Source organism: Daucus carota, chromosome 5 (genome assembly GCF_001625215.2).
Source record: "Daucus carota subsp. sativus chromosome 5, DH1 v3.0, whole genome shotgun sequence".
NCBI lineage: Eukaryota > Viridiplantae > Streptophyta > Magnoliopsida > Apiales > Apiaceae > Daucus > Daucus carota.
The window spans coordinates 12,047,543-12,058,730 of NC_030385.2; the positions used below are offsets into that span (position 1 = coordinate 12,047,543).

General features: G+C 33.8%; 1 protein-coding gene across 1 annotated transcript; it reads left to right on the top strand.

Annotated features, from left to right (window-relative positions):
• The first annotated feature begins 302 nt into the window (after positions 1 to 302).
• Positions 303 to 10,365, top strand: LOC108223970 (probable beta-1,3-galactosyltransferase 14). The gene is made up of 7 exons (XM_017398466.2): positions 303 to 905; positions 1,409 to 1,561; positions 1,641 to 1,723; positions 1,820 to 1,919; positions 3,693 to 3,806; positions 4,543 to 4,685; positions 9,942 to 10,365. Exons 1-7 carry the CDS (start codon positions 562 to 564, stop codon positions 10,025 to 10,027), a joined length of 1,023 nt encoding a protein of 340 aa, XP_017253955.1. The 5' UTR covers positions 303 to 561; the 3' UTR covers positions 10,028 to 10,365.
• Positions 10,366 to 11,188: the final 823 nt, after the last annotated feature.

Here is an 11,188-nt window from a genome sequence, read left to right on the forward strand (position 1 = left end):
TTTTCCCAAAATTGATAAAAAGAATACTAAATACTCAAAAACTGTTATTCTTTTTCCTTTCAGATTCTAGTTGTCTATATTTGATTAGTTCATTCATATTATAATCAATGAGACCTTTTTATACACATAAATCATCCAGTCATTTGTTTATCACGTTGCTGGGAACAAAATTTAAAATATATTTTAATGATAATATTATTTTGGTGCAAATCGCAAAACATATATATGCTCAACTAATAAATTTGTCAATGGCTACTAATTTTGACAATTACTAATTTACTACAAGTCCACTCGTAACTCGTAAGGCGCGCCTTGCAAAAAAAGGGAAAAAAATCTAGAGCGAGCTGAGGGGTTAGAGAAATATTTGAGAAACGGACAGCACAGCAGACATTGTGAGTTGTAACAACCACCGCGACCACCAACTCCGAGCAGCATCACTGTAAGAATTACAGCTCCCATCTGAATCCAGGAACAATTTTATCATCTGTATCATAATCTGTAATATAGCAATAGTATTACAGTAGTAGGAGTTTGAATTTAGGATACAATACAATAGAAGACATGCCTTCGACTACTAGATTCTTCCACGCTCGTTCCTCGACGCGGACCAGATCGACGGCGCTGATTGCTTGTTTCCTGATTGGATCACTTGCTTTCATCCTCGGTTTATTCGCTATTTCGCGGCAGAACATAGGCGGAGGGGGATACAAGTGTAGTAATGTTAAACCTAGATCTGTTTCTGTTGTGTGGGATAGGCATCAGCAGGATAATCTTGGTTCTGATGATACTAACAAGAGGCATAAGTCTATGGGGTTTGTCGGAATTCAGACCGGCTTCGCCTCTGCTCAGAGGCGCAAATCGCTGCGCCAGACTTGGATGCCTTCCGATCGCCAGTCCCTTCAGAGGTTTATATTTACTTTGCCTTTTTCCGCTTTTCGTGCCTTGTAATGTGTATTTCTGCCTAATTACTAATTACTTTGTCGGATCATGTTTTACTAACCAGAAGTTATGTTAGTTTGCTACCACACTCTTGCAACAGGCATATTTAAAGCTTTGCGGTTTAGGGATTCACATTTCCATTTTGGTTATTTTATATAATGGATAATTGGTTGGTGAATTCTATATTGTTCCATTATTAAGTGAGATCAGATGATTAAGCACTTGCGCATTATAAGCTTACTTCCTTGAAAGATTCTCGGTGGGCACTACAAATATTTGATCATCAAAGTAGAGATTTTTGAGTTTTTTCCCATAGTTTCTCTATACTCCCTCTCAAGGCAACTAAGAATCAGCATTGTTGTTGGCAAAAAAAAGAAGAAAAAATCAGCATTGTTTTCTCTGCATACTCTTTTGTGCCTTCTTGTATGTACTATGTTGGATGATCATCTACTCTAAATGGATTTGGCAGCCTGGAAGAAGCCACTGGCTTGGTCATCAGATTTATTATTGGTAGAACAGGAGATAAAGCAAAGATGTCAGAACTCATGAAGGAGGTGGCAGAATTTGATGACTTCATACTCTTGGATATCAAAGAGGAGTATAGTAAGCTCCCATATAAAACGTTAGTGCTTACAATAATTTCATCTCGGTAGTTTGTGTACAGAATCCAATGCTCAGACAAACTTGTGCATTTATATCAGGTTGTCATTCTTTAAAGCCGCCTATGCACTTTATGATTCTGAATTCTATGTCAAAGCTGATGACGACATATATCTGAGGCCAGGTTGATAATTTTAGAAATGTATACTTTTTACGTCATTGCTCTTTTTTTCCATTTGCGTGAATATAATTATTTATCCCTGGTTTCGGTTTTTGTTAGATCGACTTTCACTTCTTTTGGCCAAAGAACGTTCTCACACTCAAACATATCTTGGATGCATGAAGAAGGGTCCTGTTTTCACTGATCCGAAACTAAAATGGTGAGCTTCAGTTTAAATTTATGTATGTAGTGAAATTCATACTATTAAACATTTGAATTTGTCTCGTCGTTATTTCCCTTCTACTTTTAAGATGGCCCAGGTCCTTGAGTTCTGTCCTTATTAGTGGAAGAATCTAAACAGATGATATTTGACCACCAAAAGGTCACAATGCAGCTTGATTTAGAGTTAAATTACTATCTTATATGAGCCAAGCCTATATGAAAAGCATCACTCAGTTTCAAGTTCTAAAAGAAGCATAAGTAGATGATAGTAAATGAAATGCAGTGAAAGACTTTGTGCTATGTAATTATAATGTGTTGAAAGTAGAGCAAAAGTGAATGGGAATAAAAATTAGTTATAACTGACTGTTTTTTTGACCGTACTATACTGTTCATGTTACCTTAAAATATCTTATTTCTTGAAGTAGGTTTAAAACTCACTTTTGGTCCGTCTATGTGAAAAGCAAAAGTAATTTTAAACTGAGTTAAAGGTTGAATCCTGAGAAGTAGGAACTAGAAATTTACAGTTATCTATTCGAAAGTTGTACTTTTGACTTGACATGAATCAATGTTATCCTTTTAGAATGCATCTTTTAGTATTTTCTGTATATGATTGGTATCTATTGGTTTTTGTGTATTGTAAGTATTACACTGTTTGTAAATTGATTCAAACTGATAATAACTTTTAAGTTGGTAACTGCTGCTTATAAGTTGTTAACTTCTTATTTAAGAGTTTTGACTTTTAAGTAACAATTAAAATTTTAAGATATGCCAACAGGGCCCTAAGAGAATAGAAGGTTATATTTAGACTTGAATAATGTTTTGTAAAGGCTTTTTATCACTTCACTTCCTTTTCATCCAGTATATGCAGTAAAGTATTAAGTGAAATTTGACCTCTTCTTATCGTTCCAAAATGAAGTGGGAGCATGGAAGCAAATGATCATATGTCCACGCCACTTTGTTTTTTCATGTGCTCTGTTCCCTATGTTAAAATTTAAATTACAGGAGTTGGATATTCAAGGAGCAAGCTTTATGAACAATCAATCGAAGCTAAACAAGCAGTTCAGCTTATGCTTTTTGGATGAATGATTCATGCTTGGTGGAGCTTATTCAGAAACCATTAGTATAAGCTGATTTACGAATTTCCATGGCTAAAAATAATGTTACTAGGAACTCGGCTGGAAGCGTCCAACATGGATTTGTTCAAGCGGAAGACTTGACAGTGTTTTTCTGAATTTTTTTTTACATGTTTTTGGCATAGTATTTAGTGTCAATACCTGTGTCCAGGAGTAGAGGCCTAACATGGGTACGGAGATGAAGTTGGAGAGCCTGGTTAATGAAGATTAAAAACCTTTCGTATGGATTGTTCTTACCAGTTCAAGGCTCGGACAGGAGCTTCTAACTTCTTGCTTATTGTGTTATGTCATGTTTCGGATAGGTAGCTAAAGGAATTTATATGTGGGATCGGAAACTGAAGGAATATATATTGATAGACTTTATATCAGATCTTTAGTTAGCAGTCTATAAAAGAGGTTCTAAAGTTTACTAAGTTTAGCAATAGTCAAGAATCTTGCACCAGGATATATTTATGCACTTTAAAAATAGTTGCTAAGAATCTGCGAGACCGATAAGTTAAATGTCTAACATAATATTATCCTTTACAATGTCCTGCTTCACTTCTTGTTTTTCTTTTGTAGAGGTGAAAGTTACAACTAGAACACTATATTGATATGATAATATTTGCGTGGTAACTGGGTCTGTTCCTTCCATACAGGTATGAGCCACTGTCAAATTTGCTTGGGAAGGAGTACTTTATGCATGCTTATGGTCCAATATATGCTCTTTCTGCTGATGTTGTTGCCAGCTTGGTTGCTTTGAGAAATGACAGGCAACTACTTTAATCCCTAATGCCTGACTTCCAGTTTGTTTGCTTGTTTTTTTTTTTGTTTTTTTTTTTTTGGGGGGGGGGGGGGGGGGGGGAGGCTATTTGGAGGCATACTTTTATATGATGTTATGTTGGATACTTTTTACTGTCTGAAAAGGATATTTGCTTTCTCTGTCAAGCTAGCTAGACAGGAGGGGGAGGGGGTCTATCGGGGTACACAATATTCTATGATCTGTTGCATTGGTTTTGCTGGCTAATTATAGTTGTTTAACTATTATTACTGGCTTGGGTGTATGTATGTTTTGGGCGTTGTATGCATTTCTTGGTAATTGGGTCCATCGGTCTTGTCTAGCAAGCTACTGTTTATTTATTATGGTGAGGGGCGTGACTCTTTGGGTTTTGAGATGGAGAGTAGGAAAGACACACACACACACACACACACACACACACTCTGTTAGGTTAGAATTCCTGCACCTCCAGAAGGTAGTTAAGGACATGGTCTTTACCCTCTGGCAGCTGTGTGTTGCTTCCCCTGCAAGGTGTCATGTGAATGCACCGTCACCTTGCTTGAGGTCGATCATTATCGTCATCTCTTAAGTGCAAGTCCGGAGATCACATTCTGGCAATACTAGTAAATTTTTTACTTGAAGGAATCGATTTGAAGACTGGTAACATCCATACAGCTGATATGACCTAGAACATACAAGTCTTACGAAGTGAAGTTTAAATCTACTTTCAGCTTCCGGATGTTCAGCAATGAGGATGTAACAATTGGTGCGTGGATGCTTGCTATGAATGTCAATCATGAAGACAACAGACAATTATGTCAACCAGAATGTACTTCCACATCTATTGCTGTATGGGATATTCCAAAATGTTCAGGTTAGATACTCTATCACTTAAGTACTAGTAATTAACTTTGGCATTAGGTACAGATGTGCAATGCGTGACATAAATTTATGACAACTTTTAGGTGGTTGATATGGTGATTATTCTGATTATATCTATCATTCAGCAAGGAGCTGAAACTATATATGAACATACAATTCATAGATATTAAATGACAGGTGTCATCACTATCTGATATTTCACATTTTATAAGAATGTCATGCTTACGGGAACCGAAATAACTCTTCTATGTGCCATTGATTACTTCCACAACTTGTTTGTCTTCAGCAAGACCTGTACTTGCTGATGACATCTTATTGCGAACTACCATGGTTAGGCCTCCCACTTTCTCTTGTATTAGACCTAGCAGTTCTATCCAAATTATCAGTTTGAAATTGATATACCTGATTCATTGCGATCATAACCAAACCTGTACTTGTTTATGACATCCTATTGCCAAGTACCATGGTTAGTCCTCCTAATATCTCGTTATTCTCGTCTGATTTCTCTTGTATCAGACTTGGACCACGGTCTTATCTGAATCGATAATTGTCTGATTAGTTCTGATCATGTTGGACTGAACCCAACCTGAACTGTTGGATTTGGTCCAAACTTGGCTTCCAATTCTGGGTTGCTTTTTTATGCAAAGCGAACCGCAACCTGAATAAAAACCCAAACCACATCAATATTATAAGTGAGCCTGGGTTCAGATGAGGACAATTGATAGTGAGGAACTAATATGTTTTGTACAAAAATCTATGTTGTGTTTACACAACTTATTACCGAAAATTGTTGCTGGAATCATCATAGTAGTTTAAAACAGTTTTTTTTTTTAAGAGGCACATTCATTTTTGTCGATATAGATATCATAATTATTTAAAATATAATATATGTTTATTATATGTTTTTGTTGGAGTCCACATTTTAAGTGTAGTATTGGAGTCCACATTATTCAAAATTGGATAGAATATAATCTAATGGTTCCATTATTTTTGTTCTACAATATTATTAAACGTCTAACAACATGAAGATTATGTTTTACGATGTAATCAACATGCACAACAATAACTTTTATAAATCGGAGCACGCTATGTTCTACATTGTAATTAATAAGCATAATTAATAAGCAGAAGAATGATGTTAATGATTATTATAGCTTAAATGTTAATGATTAATTGATTATAATTTTTAAGATTACCTATAAATGACAAATTATATATAAATTTTGATAACTAAAGATATTATTTATGATTAAATTAAAAAATTATAACTGGTACTCCAAGACAGCAGGTTAACTGTGGATTCCATAGAACCTAACTCTTAGGTTAGTTTAGAATATTATTGCTTGGGTTTCTGATAAACAGTAAGAAACTGAAACCCGATGGTTTGGTGTTGATTTATATTTTCAGGTTCGGTATAGGTTTGTTTTTTTGACGAAACTCGTGCTATTTGAATCAAACACTGAGTTATAAGTTATAAGAACATGGACAGAGTTTTATCAAGACATGAACATTGTCGTGAAAAGCGCTCAAAGTGGATAGAAGACCAGTTTTTGGGCTCCATCTAAAAAAGCGAAGCGGATTTAATTAAGCAAGGTTTAAGCTCAAAAAATCAGAAAGCGAAAAGCCTAAAGAGGTAAAAAGCAAGCTTTTGCAAAGAAGCTTAAAATAATTAAAATTTACTAATATGGGCCTATGCAAACTAAATATTAGCGTATTACCATGGGCTTCACCCACCGTGGCTTTTATAAGAAACATGGACATTTTGTAGCTTTGTCAAATATAATACAGCTTCAAGTGCTGATATAAGATATAAGCTTTGTGTCACCATTGAGGCATTGACCCTATTTTGTTAAGGGACATTGATGATTGTATCTAATGGTTGCTCGTAAAGCTTGATGCAAATGAAGAAAATGAATAGTGATGAAAATGATAATTTGACATGAAAAGACGTAGCTAGTGCTTCAGGAGCCGGGAGAAGCTCGCTACAATCAACTTCGAGAGTTGAAAATCCAAGATTATCATCTACTAGACGTCTACTGGAAGATGAGGATGATTTTAAAGACGATACAGAGGAGATTGAATTTGTGGAGGAAAAACCAAGTTAATTTAGGTTATGATGATGATTTTGAGATATCTTGCGATGAGGATGATGCTTAAAAATCTGAACTTAACCTAATTTAATTAGTATTTGTATTTTAATATCGACTATACGTTATTTGAACTACTACCGGCTAGATTATGTTAATATATCTTCTCTGATGTAAATGTTAGGACAATGGTTGGGAAAAGGGTTAAAACCAGGGAGTAAGAACAGTCTCCGGTGAGGATTGGCTGGAAACACATAATAAATACTCTTATTTCATAATATTTAACGCTACTCCATAATGAATTTTTAAATGAGTTTATATAGATAACATATTACTTGGGAGCCAAATATTTGATTCCTGATAAAAAGAAAACTAAATACTTGTCCTCTAATACTATCATAATTAATTAAATGAAACAAATTCTTTTATTAGTCTACTACTATAATCTAGACCTAATCAATTATAAAAACATATAAATCCAAATAATGGGACTAATTGATAAATTTCTTGTTCCACATCAAAAATTGGCTACGAGTTTTATAGTAAAGAAGAATCAACAATCCTCGGACTGGACTCCATATGAGTTGGAATCCATTGAGATATATCATCATGTTTGGCTTCATTAAACATTTAAACCATTTTGGAATAATGAAGTCGATATGATTAACTAAATCGATATGGAATAATGTATTCACCATAAAAAAAATCATCAAACTCCATTTGTGACTCAATTTAACATTCTTTATGACTTCAATAGGCATCGACGTTATCTTCAATGTTGTGTTCATCGGTAATGTCTATGAAACAACGGGATCACAGTTATTGGTGCATTTTTCCAGTATAGCACTCATGTCCTTTGATAACCCCGATACTTTCTCTAATACCAATCTATCATGTTCAGTCAAGATGTCAATTAAATCTTTATAAGCCACTTCTCATATCGTGTTGAATAATTAAAGATTTATGGATCCAATAATAAAAGTGAAATAGAGACGACTGGACTATGTGTCTAAGCACAAGTTATCTCAAAATCAATTGCTTCTAGGATTTTCATCACTATTATCTGCACAACCAGGAACTAAGCTGTACTATAAGTTTTGAAACTGTAGAGACTAGGGACTTTGCAGGCGATGGCACTAAGCTGCTGTTGGTGGCTGGTTGTGGTGGCTGAATATGGGTTGGCAGCGGGGATGTTTTCTTTGGTCAGATATAGGCAAGGTGTTTGATGAAAGGTTTAGGTGAAGGAATCGTGGGTCTGATACCACTTGATATAGAGCAATCTCCACAGAATTGACTGGAAGCACACAATTAATTCTCATATATAATTCAATATATTTAACTTTGCTCTATAATTAAAGATTACATGAGTTAATACCAGTATTATTAAAAGCGAACCTTCAGTGATGAGCTCGCTTTTATGAGCAGTTTAAACAGCGCTAAATAAGCGCTTCCGTAAAGATGGGTCGTTATTAGAGAAAATGGGTCAGAAAAAACCCTACGGGCCTTATAACAATCAAAATTAAACTGATAGATACAAACTAGACATACATACAAGAATGAGAGATATCGACTGGGAGACAAAGAATAAACTTATCTTCCTATGATTCTTGCATATAGATACTCACATATATATGATGCACATAACTTTTATATATTGATTTATACATACAATTGTTGTATATACACAAATATGACGAAGAAGACTTGGTTGATGATCTGATTCATATTAATGGAGATGATGATTTCGTGAGTATTGATGAGGAGACTTTTGGCATTTAATTGTTGTACTTTGGATCTCTATGATGATTAAGTTGGTTGCTCTAGTGATTAATTGCCTTCTTATCTATAAATTAACAATATTCTACATTATATATCATTTATATATGTATATTTATTTGTCTTTGACAACTCCGCACGTTTCGCATTGCGCGTTGCGTTTATGCTCCAGAGGCCTTGCCCTTATGTGCGCATATCATATTTAATAACACTGGTTAATACATATAAACTATTCCTTGGGAGCCTAGTAATTTCCTTTCTGATAAACGAGAAAACTAAATATTTATTGTCAATGTTTTATGAAATGCATGAATGACAAATAAAAGTAAACCAGAAGTAAAACAAAAGTGTTTTATTATTCTAAAAAGTATATAAAATAAATTACTCCTTTGTCCCACTCATTTCTATACATTTTTTTCACTGATCGGCACGCACTTTAATGCTCCTATAAATTATAGTTCTATAACTTATTTTTAAAATATTCTTTTTCTGAATATAAGTTTAAATATTAAATTATTTTTCAGAAAAAAGAAAATCTTAAAAATAAGTTATTAAACTGTACTTTACGAGAGCATTAAAGTGTGTTCCGTGTCCCCGTCCCCCAATATATACAATTGAAGGGTACCGAGGGAGTACATCATAAGTTTTAATATAGACTCTGGGTGAACTAATCAAGATAAAATGTAGCTAACCTAATTTCTTATACTCATTTAAAACAAACCTATAATTTAAATTAGGATTTATTAAAGATAAAAACATAACTAATATATCTTGAATTTAAATTATTAAATTTCAAAAACAATTCAAATAATTTTGAATTATTTCCAACATTCCCTCTTAATTCATATTTTTTTTAGCTGATGTACTTTCCATCATTGGCGGGGCACTTCTCTCCACTAACTTTTGGTAGAAGCACTTCTCACCATTTTCATGTCTTCATGCACTTCTCATCAATTACATACGTTGATGCACATCTCATCAACTTCATATTATTGTTGGAGCACTTCTCTCCAAGATGCGCATAATCACCGATAATTCAAAGTAAACAATCTTCTTGTTCCATAGCCACCTATGTCATAGCCCTCTTTTCTTCTTATACTTTCATGACCCAAATGTCTTGATATACATATATATAAAACATCAGAAGCCCTTAAAGATCATAAGGCTCTGATACTATGTTAATGTTTTATACATGACTGACAAATAAAAGTAAAACAAAACTAAAAAAAAAAGTGTTTTATTATTTTGAAAAGTATATAAAATTGATTACATCACAAGTTGTAATACCCGGACAATGATGCAAACAGTCATTGATGTAGGCAAACTGTATTGTTAATTAACGTAATTTGCAGTATTTTCTTAAATGGCTATTTCTGTCTTTGCAGGCCTTTGTAATCCTGAAAAGAAGTTGTTGGAACTTCATAAAACAGAGAGCTGCACTAGTACACCAACTCTAGATTCCGAAGAGTAACGTTCTTGCCATGTCATTGTAATCAACCATTGCAGAGGTCATCTGGACATTCCTGTGCCATTATCCTTCTGATAGAGTCTGAATACAGTCTGATACTCTTAACAGCACATTGCTTATGGATCTTTAAGTTTCAGGATCTCTCTTGTTTTCCCTTTTTTTTTTCATTCTTGATGTCAAATTTTGTTGTTAGCCACCATATGCATAGAAGTTTAGATCTTAGGAGATTATTGAAAAATAGGATCTTTTTCCCCGTGTTAAACCATTATTATGTACCAAACCAAGTCCAAATTACATTGTAAAAAGCTACTGATTATTTTATTTGTATTTTATTTTGGACTTGGAAGTGGGCAAGATAAGAAAAGTTAAGTTCCCAAGTGGTGTTCTCTTAGAATACAGTGCGCAGATTGTATATGGCTGTGCCTGTGCGGTAAGAATTTTGCTCTTACTGAAAATGATTGGACTTCTTGATTAGCTTAAGGTCCAGTTTAGTGGTAACTGGTAAGCAACGCACACTGTTGTCTGCAAAACTATCTATACTACGGCACACGATAATGATTTATAATAATTTGGTTACATATTTGTTGTCATAATACTTGAAGTACTTTTTTTATTATATTATTATAAAATTTAAATATAAAAAATATATATTTATTATGAGAGAACCAATGTGAGAGTGTTCAACTCCAAGACAAACATGAATTACTCAACTACTTGTAAGATAAATAATTTCTGTAATAAAAATGAAAAAGCCTGATTTGAATTTAGTTATAAAAAAAAAGAAGTAAAATGATTATCGACTATATATTGATATTGGAAAACCACTAATATTTATTTTTTTCTACTAATTTGTGATATTATGACATTTACTTGGTGAAAAGGCACAATTTTCTATGGATAACATTTTACGGTCAAATATTTTCTAAAAAAGATATTTCTCAAAAAAATAACTTTTAACAAACTATTTTCGAGAAAAATATTTTTCAAAAAAAAAAGAGTAGTAGACAACATCATCCCGATATGGGATGTTGAAACCCTCCCCCTTTTCAATTAGATAAGAGCATCTCCAACCATAGAGTACCCTTAGCTAAAATGCGAGTTGGCATACCATAATTAAAAATTATAGCCAACATCGTCAAAAAAGTACACTCCAACCACGCCCAT

What these genes read in the sequence shown, in the direction of transcription:
- LOC108223970 (XM_017398466.2), top strand. Translation starts at nt 562, where the DNA reads ATGCCTTCGACTACTAGATTCTTCCACGCTCGTTCCTCGACGCGGACC. An exon ending in GTTGCTTTGAGAAATGACAG is followed by an intron (nt 3,807 to 4,542) that starts GCAACTACTTTA and finishes ATCTACTTTCAG; the next exon opens with CTTCCGGATGTTCAGCAATG. An exon ending in GGATATTCCAAAATGTTCAG is followed by an intron (nt 4,686 to 9,941) that starts GTTAGATACTCT and finishes CTGTCTTTGCAG; the next exon opens with GCCTTTGTAATCCTGAAAAG.